Genomic DNA, 19074 nt, shown 5'->3' with positions numbered 1-19074 from the left:
ATTGTAATTATAAAAGTTATGCTTGTTCTCTGAATCAACATAAGGTAATATACATAAAACCTCTTGTATACTTAAACGTTTTTAACTTTTACAACTGTATAAAGAAATAACAAACCTGATACAAAGACTGCCATCAAATGCCCTAAACACACTAAAAGCATTAGTTATTGCCATGTTATGAACTGCAATAAATAATTTCTGTTTGTTGGTTTGTTTTTCTGTTTAAAGCACACTGCTGTGTACAGCTCATGTAAATTAACCGAGAAGGCCAAAGAACACATTTTAATCACCACAATACCTTAATGTTAATTAAATGGCGCCTCACAGAGGAAATGTTATGTTTCACTGTAGGCTAAATAAACACAGTATCATATTTCAGAAAAATAGTTTTTAGCAAGCACTGTAAAAATATGCCAATATAAAGAAATTGTATTAAAAAAAATAAAATAAATAACCTCATGAAGCTTTCTGAAGCCGGCAGGGGGAGACACTGCATGCACTTTCTGCATAATTTGATCCAGAATTTGCTATTTCAATTTAATTTAATTTTCTGCACCGATCACGCTTAATTAAAGTGACAGCACACATTTGATGGCCAAAATAAGTATGAATTCACAAAAAAACAAAAACAAACAAAACAAACAAACAAAAACAAAAAACCCTAAAGCATTTTAACAGTATATGAAACATAAAAAAATGTGTAGAAGATTTACCCAATTAAACTTGTATTTAATTATTCAGTTTTGATGAAAGTGTGGTGTGGCCTAATATAGGCTATATATTAAAAAAGAGAATGTTCCAATGACTGAAAGGATGAATGATTGTTTTTTGTTGTTGTTGTTTACCATTTATATGCGACTTGAAGACTTCAAAACAGGTTTATAACTCTCAAACTTCTAAAAACATATTTATAGTTGTCTTTGTAAAGAATTATTTGGCTTTGGAGTCGCTGTGCAAGTGCTTTCACTGTAATTGCATACACTCGCGAGTCTGACGCTGATGCGAAGATCACGCTCGCGGCCTAAAATGCGTAAATTTGAGGCGCAGGAAACGCACGCCGTCTCTGGTGTTCTCGACTGCAGGTATTATGGTGGCGCTTAGAGGTTTAAGCCAAAGCTTCTCTCGGCTGGCCAGAGGAGCATCTTTACAGATAAATGTCAGTAAGCGTCGCGTGTCGATGAAGATGCGCTCGAGCTCGTCCCAGATGAGCGGACAGGTGGATAACACTAACAGTTATGTTTTCAAACGCAATTCAAATAATCTCTCTCTCTCTCTCTCTCTCTCTCTCTCTCTCTCTCTCTCTCTCTCTCTCTCTCTCTCTCTCTACCCACACTTTAAATATATATTTACACTTTTGTTATATATATATATATATATATATATATATATATATATATATCCATGTATTATTTTAGCCCCATATTTTTCAAATGGTTTTTGCATTTTGCTTCTTATTAACAGTTAATGTTACATAAGCTAAGCAAAATGGTTAAAGTTCAAACCATAATATTCTGAAAACTTAGTCTGACCTGACAGTCATCATAAAATCTGTTTGTAGTTTATTAATTTATACATTTTTTTTCCACAGTCATCTTTCTGCTCTGATTAACTGCACATGACATCACAGTATGAAATATTTTTGATTTATGTCCAAATGAAAGGACGTGGAGGTTTCATTGTGCAAGTTTTCAGGCCTGTTGTTATGCTATGCTTAGGAACCAAGAAACTGGTGGTTTTACTATTCAGTGTTTTTTTTTTCTAGGCTTGATTGTGTTGATTGCAGTCTAACATGTGTTAATCCTTTGTAAAAAAAACAACATTAAAACAACAACAACATAATTTACCTTGATTCCACACTGCCCTGTCCCTTCTCCAAGAAACAACCAGGCTGTTAATTTCCTTCCTTTATGAAGCCCCTCCCTCAGAAATAGATACTAATAATAGTATTATAGGTTTTATCCTGATTAAAGCATTAATACAGAACGGCAACTGCACGTGCGTCCATGTTTAATGCTACTCCTAGCTATTTAAAAATAATTGTATAATTGTAACAGTTCTTTGCTGGAGCTGAGCTGAATGAGAGAGAGATGCAGAGCAGGGTGACATATTAGGAACTGCTGCTTTAGAACATTGATTTTGAAACTTGCGAATCCATTAGAATCATTAGAAAACAGAATCAAGATTGATATGTGAACAGATTTTTACCTGCACCTCTAGTTTTCTCTTCCTCATCTCTAAAGCAGCGCAGCATGGACTTGCCCCCTTTGCTGCCTTTTCCCAAGGGTAGGGTTTATCTGGGTTTGTGATGTCACAAACCTGGGAAGTAACTCGTTGTAGTCCCAACCAGCTATTTTTGTAGGCATTAAACTGCCAGAATTTAAAAAGACAAATCTCCGTTTGCATTGAACTTTCAGGTTCGTAACTTTGCAGATATTATTTATGCTCAAACGGCAACATTACACACTAATTAACATTAAAAAAGTGAAATAGCAATGAACCACCGCTTTAAGTGGATAAGCGCAGGGGTGGATGGGCCTTAGCGTAGTTCTCATACCACACAAAGGGTTGCTTACATAAAAAAAAGGTTTAGTCAGAGTAACCACAGTTCCTCTTGTGGTGTGTTGCTATGGTAAGACTTCCCTTTGAAACAGGAAATGACAGAGCTGTAAAAAGTGCAGCAGCGTAGCTGGTTAGGGAAACAAGTTTAGAGCGACGTCTTTGGTGTGGGCACAGTCAACCCTACACTGATGTGGCCATGTCCAAGAGAATGAACACTCTGGCAGTGCCAGCGGGTCAGATGGTAAGTCTGGTTCAGGCCTACTGATGGTTTTTCTCCGGATCAGAGATGCAGCTTCACTGATTGGTTCAGTTGGATGGGTGTGTGGAAGTGTGAATGTTAAAGAGTTGTTTTATTGTAGGGTCATGATCATGTGTTTAATCTTCTGTATAGCATTAGCAAATTTGCCTGTGTGTGTTTGATTTGGGGACAAAGTTGTCCCCAGAAGTTCAGCTGAATCTGATATAGCAGCTTTAGTCTAGGGATGTCTTCAGAGGCAAAGATGATTCATAAATTGGAATTAGGTCATTGGTTCAGTTCCAGGGGAATGCGTAACCTGATAAGATGCATCGCTTGAATGCAATGTAAATTGTTTAGGACAAGTGTCTGCCTAATGCACACAAGTAAACATGAAACTAAAAATTCAACAATGTTTTCTTTTAGGTAAAAGGAATAGTTCATCCAAACATTAAAGTGTGCTATAAATTGTACTCACCCTAAGGCAATCCGAGATGTAGATGAGTTTGTTTGTTCATGGGAACAGATTTAGAGAAATGTAGCATCACTTGCTCACTAGTGGATCCTCCGCAACGAAGGGGTGCCGTCAGAATGAGAGTCAAAACAGCTGATAAAAACATCACGATAAACCTCAATTAATCCACACAACTCCCGTCCGTCATTTAAAATCTTGTCAAATGAGAAGTTGTGTGTTTGCAAGAAACAAATCCATCAAAATGTTTTTAACTTTAAACCAGTGAACCTCCAGGGACAAAGTCATTGAAGTCTGTCGTGTAATAATTAGCTTTATTTAAAATTATACTCATTTAGATAGCCATGTAAATATATGTGCATTTAGCTATATTTTGGGGGAAAACTCTCCCTAGAAGTGCAGTAAGTCTTATGGAAATCGAAAAAAAAATTTACATTTTTTTTTTGCCTTATATATATATATACATATATATATATATTTATATATATATATATATATATATATATATATATATATATATATATATATATATATATATATATATATATATATAAATATAAATGCAGTCATAATTTTAGATATAATTATCTTAAATAATAATAGTAATAAAATATTTATGGTGTCTTTATTTAGATGGCTTGTCAAATCGTGTGATTAAGAAAAGCGACTGCATGATTAGAAAATCAGCATTTTGCAATTGTGTTTCCACATTGTTTCCATGACAATAGGACTTTCAATCACACAGATGTGTGTTTGCCCAGTGTGTCAGCTGAAAGCCAACCTTTCTAATTTGACATGCTGTCATGTCATGTCTCCTAATGATTTTATTTTTTAACGTCAAACACACCCATTTCCTGTGTGAGTGTACAGCTCAGAAAAAAAAAACATGCAGCTGTTAAAATGTTTTCCTGTGATGTGTTAATTCATGACTGTGACTCTACAGGCCTCCATTGATTTCATGCTAGACTGATTGTTTATTTGCTCTTGCAGACCCAGGCGGTTTCTGATGGGGGTAAGTGTTATTTCTTTCAAAACGTTCTGTTCACGTCAGTCTTGTTCTTGTATCACAAGTGGGTCACCCAGTGCATCATGTCAACCACTCAAACTTCTTTTCTGTCATCTCTAACTGTCATTTCCATACAGAGCTCAACTTCAAGTTATCCAGTCGTGGCAGCAGCTCCAGCCTATCAGAGAACTCGAGCAGGTCAGGTGGTCCTCAAGGTGCTGATGGTCCAGCCAGTCGGGTGGTCAGCTGGGCGGTATGTTTCGAACGCCTGCTTGAAGATCATGTCGGTGTGCGATACTTTACCGTAAGTTTTAATGCTCCTCGTCACGATCTCTGACTGCTTTAACCTTGTAAAGCTTACTTTAAGATACCTAATATGCAAATTTCAAAGGCCCCTAAAGGCTGAAAACCCTGTTGTACACAATCTACACCAAGCAAGTAAAAGGTATTTTAGCGTAATTGTGCAAACGTCCACCTTCAGCTTGTGGATGACGTGTCTTTTATGCTGTGAAATTTTGCTGATTTTTATGAAGTATATGTAAGAAGAGTTTTTATAGTGTTAGTAATATTTAATTGATAAATATTACTTTTATATGTATATTACTTGATTATCCAGACATTATTTAGAAAAACCAGTGAGTCTCAAATATGATCATTAGGCTTTTGAGAAACCTTTATTTGTTCATCTCTCATAACATTGCATTATATATTTTGATCATCAAACAAAGTATTTAAATGTCATCTTAACAAGACACATTATTGGAGATATCGAGTGACCACTGTTATCTATATAATTTTATGTAAATATATTTTACATAGTTTTAAAGATCTCATTAATTTACGTTACAAGCTTCAGAATTGCATCACTTTTTGATCATATAATTATCAGCATCTGCACCAATTGTACATTTTTGCTTAGTACGGGCCTTAAATATAATTGAGGTGTTTTTTCTTCAAGTGTGAGCTCCATATTCTCACTTATATATAGTTTCCATGAGCATTCAGAGATATACCACACCATATATACAAGATTTATATCATTGATAGGGATTGTGAGTTAAACAAACTTCTTGACTGTGAAAATGATATGAACGCTATTACTTTTCAAGAGATATGGCTTTCTCCTCTGATATAAAATGAAACAATTTGTGTTTTTATTTTTGTGTGTGTGTGTGTGTTGACAGTGGCACTATTCATCAGCATAATAAATGATTTATTTTACACTTGTCCAAGCAGTTGATCAGGATTTCAGGTTATTAAAACTAGTTTTATGTGTCAGGATGTATCAAGTTAATTACAAATGTTACTGGTCTCGAAACAAAAGGAAGCATTCATTTGTAAAAGCACATTAACACCTACAGCTTCTGTGAATTACATGTGTGAATCATTGAAGTTTTTTTCCTCTTTCTTTTGGTCTGACGGCGTCTCACAGGAGTTTCTCAAATCAGAGGTTAGTGCGGAGAATATCCTGTTCTACCAAGCCTGTGAAAAGTTCAAGAAGATCCCACCCACTAGACTGGAAGAGGTATGTAGAATGCAAGTGTAGACATGTTTATGTAGACACTTTTATTTTATTTAAGTGACTTATGGTACACTACTAATAAGGCATGACCGTCTTCTTGAAACTTCTGGGGTTAATGCCTTTTCCAAGGGCACAGCAGGACTCACACAGCATAACACTCCATCAACATTGTAAGCAATTGATGCTATGTAACGTCTCGTATGTTCAATTCAATTCAATTCAAGTTTATTTGTATAGCGCTTTTTACAATACAAATCGTTACAAAGCAACTTTACAGAAAATTATGTTTCTACAATATTCAGTAGTAGCTAGTAGTTTGTGCACGTTTGACAGGATTTTAGAAAAATAAAAAAAATAATAATAATACAAGACGTAGTCAGCTAGATGATGAACTATCAATATTATTAATTAATAGTAATTATATGATGCAGTCACACATGTAGCAATAATTGTTAGTTCTGTTTGTTGATTCAAGGTTAGGATCATCTGGGGTCCTCTGAACATCACTTGTGTAAAACAGATCCTTGTGCCTCATTTAATGGTTTGAATCTGAGCTGAGCATTTCTTTTTGCTGTTTTAGTAGCCCTGCTTAAAGGGTTATATCCACTAGACATGCCATTTTTTGCACATTGATTTAATTTTGAGTATTTGTCATCTGCATTTGCACTTTGACTCCTTTCCGTATGATCTGAATATTCAGTCATAACTAGAAATCAAAGACCGATATCATCCTAAAATTATCGTATATCTCCCATCAGCTGAAGAAAGAGGCGCGTTCCATCTATGACAGTTTTCTTTCTGAAAGCTCTCTGCATGCGGTTAATATTGATGATACGGCCCAGATGGAAGAGAGCGCCTTGGAGACACCTACACCCAACATGTTCGATAAAGCACAGGCACAGGTACACTCCAGGGGTGGATGGTATGACAAAAATCACATGCCAATACTGTCATAGAAAATTACTCAACATGGTAGGTTTTTTTTTTTTTTTTTTTTTAGAGTTTGATTGAGAGACATTTAGAGACCAGGCATTGTGTAAAGTTTGGCACTGCAACTACTTCACTTAAGTTCCGACAATGAAAATAGTTTTTTTTATCGTAACTGTGGTTTAATTTTTTCCCCTGCCATAGATCTTCAAGCTGATGAAAATGGACAGCTACACGAGGTTTGTCCGCTCTACGCTGTACCAGAACTGCATGCTGGCTTGTGTGGAGAGTCGTCCTCTTCCCAACATTGGAACCCCGGAGCCCAAAAGCAAAATGCAAAAAAAGAGTGCAACGCCACCTAGTAACAGAAAGGTAACAAATCCATTCAAGACATGGAGTTATTTACCTAAAGTTTGGGATGGTTCGGTTTTTTAAATATATTTTAAAGTCATTCCTGTGTCACAAACCATATCCTCACAAGGCCTATCCCATATGGAGTCAGTCTGTTGACTAAAGGCAAAAGGTTTGAGACTTACTCTTACCTAGAGCTGACAATAAGTCAAAAGGGACCATAAAACCTAGTGTTTCATGATAAATCGCATGCGATATTTAATGCTCATTTCGTCAGTAAAGCCGGTTCTGTTATCAGCAGTATATCTCCATCACGTGCGCGCTTTCATATGGAGCAGCATTTACTACACAGAGCCTTTGTTTACTGACAAGCTGCGCAAAACCACAATCATATTTGGCATGTTTTGCGCAGCTTGTCAGCGAACAACGGCTCTGTGTAGTAAATGCTGCTCCATGTGGCTTGTGTGCTCCATGTATATATATATATATATATATATATATATATATATATAAATATATATATATAAATATTGCTGATGCAAAGATGAATTTCAGCATCATTACTCCAGTTTTCATTGTCACATGAATCATGATACTTCAGAGATCATTCATATGCTGATTTGCTGCTAAATAATTTTTTATTATTATCAGTGTTGAAAATGGTTGTGCTGCTTAATATTTTTGTGGAAACGTTACACATTTCTGATTGGTACTGCCTGTATCTTGCCAGAAAAGAACAAAACGGTGCTTAGCAACTTGAATCTAAAAAATGTGCAGGGCTTGATGTTATTACACTGGTTGGCAATACTCAATTAAAATAGAGTGAGCTGTTGAGACTAGTACAAACGTACCATCATGGAGTCTAGTTTGCACGAGGAGTTAATCATATCTGCATCTATATGGTGATTAACCTACATTGCACAGACTAAACCCCAGACTTGAGCTATAAATGCTTTATTTTTCTTGTTTCAGATTGTGCTGGATAGAAAGTCTTTGTATCTTGAATCAGGGCTGACAAAAGTTTTTTTTTATTTGTTTTTTTTCTTCTAACAATGCTTTTTTTTGCTGCTCTGGTTTGTTGCTTCATAATGTCTATATTGCAAAATATGCTTTTTCATTATATCTTCTGTTGAGTTTAGTGTGTAGTGTGAAAGCCGTTAATATGGATCCTGAAATGAATCTGGATTGCATATAGTGCAGATGTGAGCAATGGCCTAATTCTGTGAGAAAGTAATGTCACTCCATGGTGGAATATGATGCTGTTTCAGTGAGCGGACAAAGTTCTTATGTGTATTACTCTGTGTTTTGGAACAGAGTGTTGAGTTGAAAGTGCCCTCATCAGACAGCAAGACCAACAGGAAGAAGAGGTTAGAGAAGAGAGGCTCATGGGGAGGTACAGTTTGATTCAGCACTTCTCTATCTGTGCGGTATCTTTGTGGACGACTCTGCAGTGCATGTCACCATCTCAAAAAGAGTCGCTCCCATGAACATGCACAGTTCTGTTTTAAAGGGCACATGAAATGCTTTTTTTCAGTTATTTTGTTTCCTGAGGTTTTTCCATCAAAAAAGGTCGTAAAGGGTAGTTTTATCACTCTTACTCTGTTGAAAGGGGCGTTTCTGCTGTGATACGTCAATGTCAGTGGCCACTGTGCCACAGTTAGCTTTGAGTTCGGAAACTTGCAGTATGTTTTTATTGCTGTGTAACATCTCCTACGTATGTTTAAATATCAATAACCTTTTGTCTTCTCCATTTCATGACCCTTTTAATGTCTCTTTTCTGTTTGCATGGTTTCCTTCTGTGTGCCTTTGAACCTGAACTGTTCATAATTCAGCTGACCAGTCGTATCAGCATGTGGCGGTGTCTCGTAATGAGTCTCAGATCTCAGTGAAGTCTAACAGCAGTCTGGAGTTAGTCTCTGGATTCGGGCGAGCTGAGGTACCTACATCCAACCAAATATTGCTGCAAGAACGAGATTTTGCATTTCATTAAGAGAGCGCAAGTGTGTGTGAGACTGCAAAAATATAGCACTGTATTGAGTTTTATAATGACATATATTGCTGGAAAGTATCAAAGTGCTAATCCTCTTTTAAACAGCCAATAACTATCACAGCCAAGTAAAAGCATGATTTAGTACTTGCTTTTATTAGCTGCCCTTTAACACTCAAATATTAGCAAGAATCTGATCTCTTCTGGAAGCTGCTTCCAAATGCACATTGCTAAGAGTTGATTCATTGTTTTTGTGAACTAAAGCTTGCATACTGTACGTCCCTGCAAACAAGATAATAGACTTTAACTAAAAGTCTCAAAACTATACTTTGATATCAATTAAGTAGTTGCAGAAAAATGTTAGAATGAAAAATTGAAAGTGTTACGTTTTAATAGTTTTTGCTCCTCAGTGAAGCGCTCGTGTCTTTGTCAGAACGGACGCTGCAGTGTGCCCATCTCTGATCCGGAAGCCTTGAGTTCTGGTTCTCCTACAGCAGATAAGTACTGCTGCGTCTACCTACCGGACGGGACCGCCAGCCTGGCCCCTGCCAGACCCGGCCTGAGCCTCAGAGACATGCTGAGCAGCCTGTGTGAGAAGAGAGGCTTTCCTCTGAAAGATGTTATCATCTACCTACTCTGCAAAGATAAGGTCAGTCTGCCAGCCTAAATGAGGGCAACCTATCTGCCTTCACACATTTATCTGACCAGTGATTTCAGCATTATGACTCAGAATCTTTAAAAATGACAAGCGTTGTCGAGTCACATTTATCCACATCAACTCTGGGCCCGCCCCTGGACCCACCGGTGGGTCCAATATTGCATAATCATAATCATTTTAAAAAATCTATAAGTTGTGCAGCACAAAACTATATATATATATATATATGAAAGTGAAAGTGACGTGACATTCAGCCAAGTATGGTGACCCATACTCAGAATTCGTGCTCTGCATTTAACCCATCCGAAGTGCACACACACAGAGCAGTGAACACACACGCACACACTGTGAACACACACCCGGAGCACTGGGCAGCCATTTATGCTGCGGCGCCCAGGGAGCAGTTGGGGGGTTCGATGCCTTGCTCAAGGGCACCTCAGTCGTGGTATTGAAGGTGGAGAGAGCACTGTACATGCACTCCTCCCACCCACAATTCCTGCCGGCCCGAGACTAGAACTCACAACCCTTCGATTGCGAGTCCGACTCTCTAACCATTAGGCCACTACTTTCTATATATATAGTCATATATATAGTCATATAATATATAATATAATATATAATGGTATTGTTTGAAAGCTTAGAACCTCAGCTTTCCTGACAACCTCATCACTTTTGCATTTATGTTACATAGAAGAAGATAATAAGGTCTATATTCGACCCCCCTTGAGAAAATCATATTAATGATATTACATTTCATATTTATATCACACAAACTCACCAAAAATAAACAAGTCATATATCAAATGAAAGCTCTCACTCTCAGGAATATCACTGTGAACTGTTCATTTCACCGATCCAACACGTTACAGCAACATTAATATCCAAAGAATCACGAAAACAGAATTGATTCTTTTGAATAAGAAAACACATGAGTCATATTCCTGTTCGGATCACTAACTCCGTGTGGAGCTACTAGCCTCAAACTTATTTTTTCGAGTAATTGCGAGGTTTGTACAACTGGTTGGAGTGTTTTGTCTTTGGACAATGGCTTCAAGAAAGTTTTTTGTCGTCGTGGATGCTGTCTTGGAGGACCTTGATCGTCAGAGTGACACTGAAACTTGCAGTGATGCCAGTTTCGATTCTGTTAGACAAGCTGCCTACAATGCTGGCGAAGATCCTGAATTTGAGTAAGTACACATTTCGAACTTATAAACGTTGTATCTGTGTATTTCATGCATTTTTATTTTTTTATCTAAACATGAATTGGATTCTACATGTTTCTGTTACATTCATATTTGAATCTGTGCATGCATGAGTGGTGCTCATAAATTTTTGCACATGTATTTGTCTTGTGTGGATGTGCAAATATATTATATTCTTGTATCTGTTATATGCATATGTGAATTATTTTTGTGCATGTAATATTAGCATGCATTTCTGAATAGCAATGTGGATTTATAAATTTACATTTATGCATTTGGCAGACACTTTTATCCAAAGTGACTTACATTGCATTTCAAGGTACACATTTTACATTCTCATCAATTCTCACAAATTTGTTTTGTTTTGCAGTCTGGACAGTGGTGATGAATGGCAGCCAGATCTGCCATGCACCAGCAGCAAGGAGGTTGTTTGCCCACCTCACACCTCCAAGACCCCCACACCCTCTGTTGGTGATTCTGTGAGGCCACAGAGAGCTGGAACTCCCAGCAAGAAAAACAGAGGGAGGTATCATTCTGTACAGGGGACAAAAAGGTCAGCAAGTGCGATTTCAGAGGATGGTGTCGCAGAAAGATTGAAGGACTGCAGTGTGGAGGATGAGGTTCCAGCCCTACCAAATTTCCTTCCAAAAAGAAACCCAGGAGCGCAGCTTGTAATGGACATGATCTATTCCCCATTGCAGCTCTTTCAGCTCTTCTTCACAGGCTCTGTGGTGGACACCATTGTGAAGAACACCAACAGCTTTGCACAAATGAGGTCAGAGGCTGGAAAACGTTTCCTTTGGTTGCCTTTGAATGCAGAGGAACTGTATTCTTACATCGCACTTGTCATCTACATGGGGCTCCTCGGTGCAAAAAACATCATTGATTACTGGTCTGGGAAAGAAATATACCGCTTACCCTTCCCAAAATCGGTCATGTCCAGGTCCAGATTTCAGGCCATTTCTTGGAACCTGCATCTTTGCAATCTTGAGGATGATCGAGACAACTCGAGAAAAAGGGGGACTGAAGTCTACGACAGACTCTTCAAGATCAAGCCCCTGTACAATGACATCGTCTCGGCATGCAAAACCTATTTCCATCCAGACAGACAGCTAGACAGACACTCTAAATAATGTCTTGTCGTTTCATCAACGGTTGCAACCAACCAAACAAACAAAAACTACAAGTTGCACTTGTTTTTTTTTTCTTTCTTCTATAGTAACTTGTTGACTTTTTATAGTTACTATATGCTGTATATAGTTATTTTATATCTTCGATTTGTATATCGTTTTTGCACATTTTTCTCTAAAACATTTAATTTATTTTGTTGAAGTTTATTATCTTTGTGTATAATAAAATACAAGAACTGTTACATTCTCATACCTCACTCATTTTTCCTCCTTTCAGTTAAATCTAAATTACTTTTCTTTAGAAGGTGATATCAAGAAGATTCTTTTTGTCCCCGTTTACTTCCACATAGAGGATTCAAAAGAAACCTTCCGCAGTGTAATACACCAAACAGGTCCTAAATTACAGACTCTGAAATAAAAACTTAATTTAAAAAATCAATCAAAATCTGACTTTTTATCCTTGTTTATCGTAAAGGTTTGAATAAATACAGTAAAATATATGCAATATTCCACCTCTGTGTCAAAATTGAGTGTTTCCAGTAAAATGAGACCATTTTTATCCATTTACTCCAATGTATGTGGGTAGGACGCAATATTAAATTCAGGTATGCCCAATTCTTTTAGCAATCAAAGATGGAGACTGTAAAAGTAGACTTGAAGACACCGGTGACTCCTTTCAGATAAATCTCCATAACTTTTTTTTTTAGAAGGAGAAAAAAAATTGGCCCTGTTTACTGCCACCTAGTGGAATCAAAAGTAACTTTCTGAAGGGACATAGAAAATGTTTTTTTTTTTTTATAATTAAAAACTGTATCAAAAAATGACTTTTTATGTGTTTATCATAAAATTGTGAACATATACAATATAAAATATGCAATATTCCACCACTGTGTTAAAATTCTGAGTGTTTTCTGTAAAATGAGACCATTTTTTTCCATTTACTCCAATGCATGTGGGTAGGACGCTCTTTTAACTAAATAGCGATTTATACAATACAGATTTTTTGAAAGCCGCTTCACACTAATAAGGAAATAACAGTATTAATGTTGCAAAGTTTTCAGTTATGAAAAAATACAATTTCAGCTTTAAAGCAGCTATTAAGTGACCATAGTGTCATTATTCAAGGTTTCATTATTCGGTTAATTTATTGTTTTAGTTTAGTTCAATAATTGTGCAAAGCATTTTCACATACTTTCTCTATGTCTGTTATATACTATTTATTTTTATTCCATTGCTGTAAAAACGGTCCAAATAATTTTTGTTAGACCATTTTCTGCCCTCTTTCTAACTCTGAATTAGCAAAAACATCCTGTGTAAGACAACATTATGTAACTGCTTTGCACATGAAATGAGCTGCAACTCTAAAGTTTCTGAACACTTACAGAAGGGATATTTTTAACTTTTATTAATATTTTTAATTAGTTTTCATTTTGATTCTTTTTAATTTGAAAGTTTATATATATATATATATATATATATATATATATATATATATATATATATATAAATCTATGCCATTTTTATTTCACTTTTTTTTTTTTTTTTTTTTTGAATAGTTTTATGGTTTTTGTATTATGTAACTATAATGACATGCTGTTGTTTTCAATATTTATTTATTTATTTTTGGCAAATGGCCACAGCTGAAACATTCTTAAAATATTTCCTCATGTCTTTTTGGCTGTATTGGCAAATTAATACATTTCATTATTATATTATGTTACAGTATATTTGTCTTCTGAGCTTTTGAATGCACCAGTGTTAAGAGAATATTCATAGGTTTTTTATTGTTATTTTTTTACCATCGTATCTGTGTGGATAATGAATAATGTGTCTGTTTCTCGATAGCCTCTTTCTCTGGATCAGGACAGCTCTGTTTTTGGAGATCAGCAGCTCAGTTTGGAGCTCAGAGTTACATTTGCGTGAGTCACACTTACTGTACACACAAAGATCATAGAAGGTCTCATAAACGCAATAGTTTAAAATAAACATTAAATCACAAAAATACCATGTTAACATTAGGGCTACGCCATTTTAATGATAATGGCATCAGCTAATAACAATGCCAAATGGTTGTTTCTGTAAACATTTATTTTATTTCTATATTTTAGTTACCTATAACAGCCCTGGTGCTCCGATATGTTGACAGGTTTGTTTGTGTGCAGGTTGGATATTGTGTTTTCAGGAAGAACTTTAGGAATCGTCGCAAAGTCTAGCAAGAATTTGGGTGATGCGCTGTCTGCTGTCCTACAGAAACACCAGCTACGACCTCAGGATGTGCAGGTTACTCTGGTGTGTTTATCCCACATGTCAAAAGGATGTGAGACTTGGTGAACAGTGAGAGATTTGTGAACGTACTGAGTATATGAAATTAATATTTTTCTTATTCCAGAGTGGCTCGAATGAACCTCTAAACATGAGCACAGATGTGTTTCGTCTAGCAGGAAAAACGGTGCGTTTGGACAAAGTTAAAGGTGCGTTATTAGCAATTGGCAGTTAAAGGTCTTGGAGAGAAAATTAGGCACAATTTATATTGACCTACAAAACAAATTTATTTCATTATTTAAGAATAAAATTAAACTTAAATAGAAATAAGTGTGTGTGTGTGTGTGTGTGTGTATATATATATATATATATATGTATATATATAAACATCTTATTAAATAATTTATAAAAAAAATATTTTATGTTTTTTTAGGTCATTTTATTTAAATAATTATAATTACACTTATCTATCATTTTATTTTATGTATATTTGTGTATGTGCATTATCAGGCAAAAGTTTAGACTGCATTTGTTCTGTAGACTGATATAAACTGTGCTTAATTTTGAATTTATCTGCGAAACTATAATTGAAGTAAAAAAAATAAATAGATAAGTTGGAACAGAACAAACTGTAAAGTGTGTTAAATACATAAAGATTCTAGTATCTTCCTGCCCGGATTTAAATCAGTATCTCTTGAGTTTAGTTATGCAAACCGCTTGTGATTTTCTTTCTTTCTGTCTCTCTCGTGTCAACTTGTGTTAGGCTTTTTGTAATTTCCTGTCACAGTGTTTTTGCCCAGCACAAATGAAACCTCCCCCACCCCCAGGGGTCATCACGGGCTTTAAAGCAGCATTTTAAAAGCTAATTTTCTCGCTGTAGTTCTTCAGATGGAGCGGAGACGGCTGGAGGGACCACCACATTACACCAGACTTTAAAAATAGGATTATGGGGGAGGTGTTAACTGACATGAGATCTAGCTTCTCTCTTTTCAGTGATCTCATTTCCTCACTCATTAGACTGTTTAATGGTGTGCATCTCTGTGTTTTAGCTGGTTTGGAGACTCAAGCTACTTCACCAACACCCAAAGCAAATTCAAGAACCAGAAAACACCAAGACATGGACAGTAATGCAGAAGTCTTACATTATAGTGTATAATAACATGCTAATTATGCAACCTTCACCAATGTCAAAGCCAGAAAAATACACATTATGTGCAAATCTCCTGTGCAAACCACCATACTGTGCATTTACATGCAACGAGTGCACTGCATGGAATACTGTATCCCACAATGCAGTGCTCCCAAATCTCCCAAGATTTATTTTACTAGTAGTACTACTAATTTAAATTACATTTTTTGTATTTCTTATTTTTATTGTATTTTTTATCTTTTGTTCCCTTTCAGTCAGTCACTCCCAACGTCACGTTGGTGACCAATCTACTTTGAGTGTAAACTAAACAAGCCAATGCACATTTGCATGCAATTATTGCATCCAGCTGCAGCACTAAAAGAGCATTTCCCTGAAAGACCCATTTCTTTAAAACAGCTTCAAGTCTGCATCTTTGTAAAGATGACAGACCATCTTTTTAAAGATGCAGTTTCACCCGTGCGTTTCTGGATGCGGTCATTACCTGGCACAGTTTAATATTATATAATTTATATAATCTTACGCGCGCTCGGGTCGGGCTCGGGTTTGCGCTCCGGTTTGCGAGGTAAACGAACGGTCATGTAATGTGTTTCAATTAGCGCGAGAAAGATGCGAAAATGGATGCTGAGTAGGTGAAACGGAGGCTTGCCTCTGGCGATTACGTTTTGGTTGCACCAGCAAAAGTAAAGTCTGAGGTGTGAAAAAGTTTTGACCATGTTTATAATGAGAATGAGTGAATAATGACGCACTATCAGAGAGCGAAGGAACGCACTGAAGACATCACATACAGTGAATTCAATCATTTTCCTCCACAAAAACATGTAGGCTTAGCCTAATCGCTGTGAGTAATTTAAAGTTTTTTTAAATGAAAACTAAATATTCATTGAGTCTTAAATGCATAATGTGGACAGAGTATATACGCTAATGTTGGCATTATTCTTTTATTAAATCTTTTATTTTTGGGCTGATGCGACTTATACTATGGTATACTAAAATACGGTAATTAAGGTGATTTCTCAAATGTAGTTTATTTACTCGTCCAACTACCGTATTTTTCGGACTATAAGTCGCACCTAAGTATAAGTCGCATCAGTCCAAAAATATGTCATGAAAAGGAAAAAAACATATAAGTCGCACTGGACTATAAGTCGCATTTATTTAGAACCAAGAACAAAGAGAAAACATTAACGTCTCCAGCCGCGAGAGGGCGCTCTATGTCTTCAGTGGTAGACTACAGGAGCACTGAGCAGTATAGAGTGCCCTCTCGCGGCTGTAGACAAATGTTTGTAATGTGCAGCTAATCGCTTCTGTGTCATTGTCATCCTGAGCTCATGATTCACTCGTTTTAAAAAAACTTTCGATCCCTGGAACATTTTGAATTGTAGCTAAACGTCTAGCGAGCTTGTCTTTCTTTAACTTTCTTTTTGCAAAACCACTCAATTGACGTCTGTCCATTTTGATTCATTTTCTGCAGCCGTTAAAAAAATGACACATTTGCGCGTACTTGTTGTGGACTAACTCAACTCTGACAGATTGGTTACGGAAGGGGGGGATTGATAGTGGTCATGTAATCTTTATTTATTTATAATTTATTATTATTATTATTATTGTTGTTAAGTTAGTGTTCATAAACGAGTTATGTATGGTCTTTCAAGAATTTCAAGTTAATAATAAATAAATTTACAAAAAATATTTTTAAAGCTTGTGTCATGTGGTGCCCCCCTAGTTGTTGTGAATGGTTGGTGCCCCTGGGCACTGGACCAAGTGCACTTATGGATAATCCGTCTCTGCCTGGAAAAGGTCTCTATGCATGCTGTGGTTTACACGGATGCCTCCGCCATCGGCTGTGGGGCCATGTACAATGGGCACGCAGTGTCGGGGTATGGACAGGCCCCCATCTACACTGGTATATCATTTGCCCAGAGTTGTTAGTGCACTTAGCCTTTCTCAAAGAGCTCTTACGAGGTATGCACGTGCTGGTCCGATCGGACATCACTAATGTTGCTTACATCAACCGACAAGGTGGTTTGCACTCCTGTCGCACCTCTTCCTTTGAAGTCGGAAGGTTCTGAGGTCACTTCATGTCATTCACATTCCAGGCCTCTTCAACCATATGGCCAGTGAGCTGTCTTGAGCTACTGTTGTACTACCACTGAGTGGCTGGGTCCCCGGCTCGGCTGCTCAGCGAAAAGCTGGTATGCATTGCATCTGCTGCCTTTTTATGCTCTCACTGTGATGAGCTGCAGCTTTATACAATAATTGCCCATGCCTATGTACAGTGGGTCATTTAGTTAGTTTTTTATTTTTAATTATTATTATTATTATTAAAATTTTATTACTTTTATTTTGAAGTTATTTGTATTTATTTTAAAATTAATTTATTATTATTATTATTAATATTAAGGCATATTGCATACTAGTCAGTGTACTACAAAGATTACACTAAGCCGTAGCTTGAATTCTCTTATGAATATGACCCTATTTGTCTGCATATCCAATCCATTGGACTGTTTTCTTTCAGATCTTGTTGAGCTGCTGAATCGTGCCCAGTGTAGTCGTGCGGATGACCAGCGTGGTTTACTCACCAAAGACCAGCTGGAAATACCACAGTTCCTGCAGATGGAAGCACAGAATGAAAAGCAGACTTCCTGTGACCAGACACAGGAAGAGGATTGTTTCCTTTGACCAGAGAACCATTCAAGCACTATTCAAGCAACTTAAGACTCAAATCAAGATTTAGCTGTATGGCAGACTGGAGGAGAGAAATTCTGAAGGTTATGGCACGTGTGTGTATGTATGGACGAGTGAGTTGAGTTTTTTTAAGATGGAAGTGATTTGAGACAGGTGTATAGATTGTATATTATAGACACTGCCATGGAGGGCTCTTAGAAATGCCACCAATCAAATAATGCAGAATTATGGGAAATTGCCTTAAAAAAAAAAGATCAAGCTACATTTGCCTACTAAAACAATTGTATTTATTTTCATATCAGATTATATTGTGTGCAAAACAAGTGTGCTCTTATTTATTAGATAATATTTTGGCAGGGGAACACATTAGTAAGACTTTATATACAACCCGAATTCCGGAAAAGTTGGGACGTTTTTTAAATTTTAATAAAATGAAAACTAAAAGACTTTCAAATCACATGAGCCAATATTTTATTCACAATAGAACATAGATAACATAGCAAATGTTTAAACTGAGAAAGTTTACAATTTTATGCACAAAATGAGCTCATTTCAATTTTGATTTCTGCTACAGGTCTCAAAATAGTTGGGACGGGGCATGTTTACCATGGTGTAGCATCTCCTTTTCTTTTTAAAACAGTTTGAAGACGTCTGGGCATTGAGGCTATGAGTTGCTGGAGTTTTGCTGTTGGAATTTGGTCCCATTCTTGCCTTATATAGATTTCCAGCTGCTGAAGAGTTCGTGGTCATCTTTGACGTATTTTTCGTTTAATGATGCGCCAAATGTTCTCTATAGGTGAAAGATCTGGACTGCAGGCAGGCCAGGTTAGCACCCGGACTCTTCTACGACGAAGCCATGCTGTTGTTATAGCTGCAGTATGTGGTTTTGCATTGTCCTGCTGAAATAAACAAGGACTTCCCTGAA

At 36.6% G+C, this 19074-nt stretch overlaps 1 protein-coding gene across 2 annotated transcripts; it reads left to right on the top strand.

Moving 5' to 3' along the window:
- The first annotated feature begins 2687 nt into the window (after positions 1 to 2687).
- LOC132113936 (regulator of G-protein signaling 14-like) lies at positions 2688 to 18521 on the top strand. Of its 2 annotated transcripts, none has more exons than XM_059521996.1 (14): positions 2688 to 2800; positions 4257 to 4278; positions 4410 to 4576; positions 5705 to 5797; positions 6553 to 6696; positions 6926 to 7093; positions 8387 to 8465; positions 8905 to 9008; positions 9493 to 9708; positions 13895 to 13968; positions 14212 to 14338; positions 14439 to 14520; positions 15361 to 15461; positions 17980 to 18139. In XM_059521996.1, exons 1-14 carry the CDS (start codon positions 2756 to 2758, stop codon positions 17995 to 17997), a joined length of 1440 nt encoding a protein of 479 aa, XP_059377979.1. In that variant the 5' UTR covers positions 2688 to 2755; the 3' UTR covers positions 17998 to 18139. The 2 variants fall into 2 exon arrangements, with proteins under 2 accessions (XP_059377979.1, XP_059377978.1); XM_059521995.1 differs by having other exon boundaries at positions 2693 to 2800; positions 15361 to 15435; positions 17980 to 18521.
- The last annotated feature ends 553 nt before the right edge of the window (positions 18522 to 19074 follow it).

The sequence above is a fragment of the Carassius carassius genome, chromosome 33 (assembly GCF_963082965.1).
Source record: "Carassius carassius chromosome 33, fCarCar2.1, whole genome shotgun sequence".
Taxonomy (NCBI): Eukaryota; Metazoa; Chordata; class Actinopteri; order Cypriniformes; family Cyprinidae; genus Carassius; species Carassius carassius.
The sequence above is the reverse complement of the archived record's forward strand: the minus strand, read 5'-3'. Positions and strand labels throughout refer to the sequence as shown.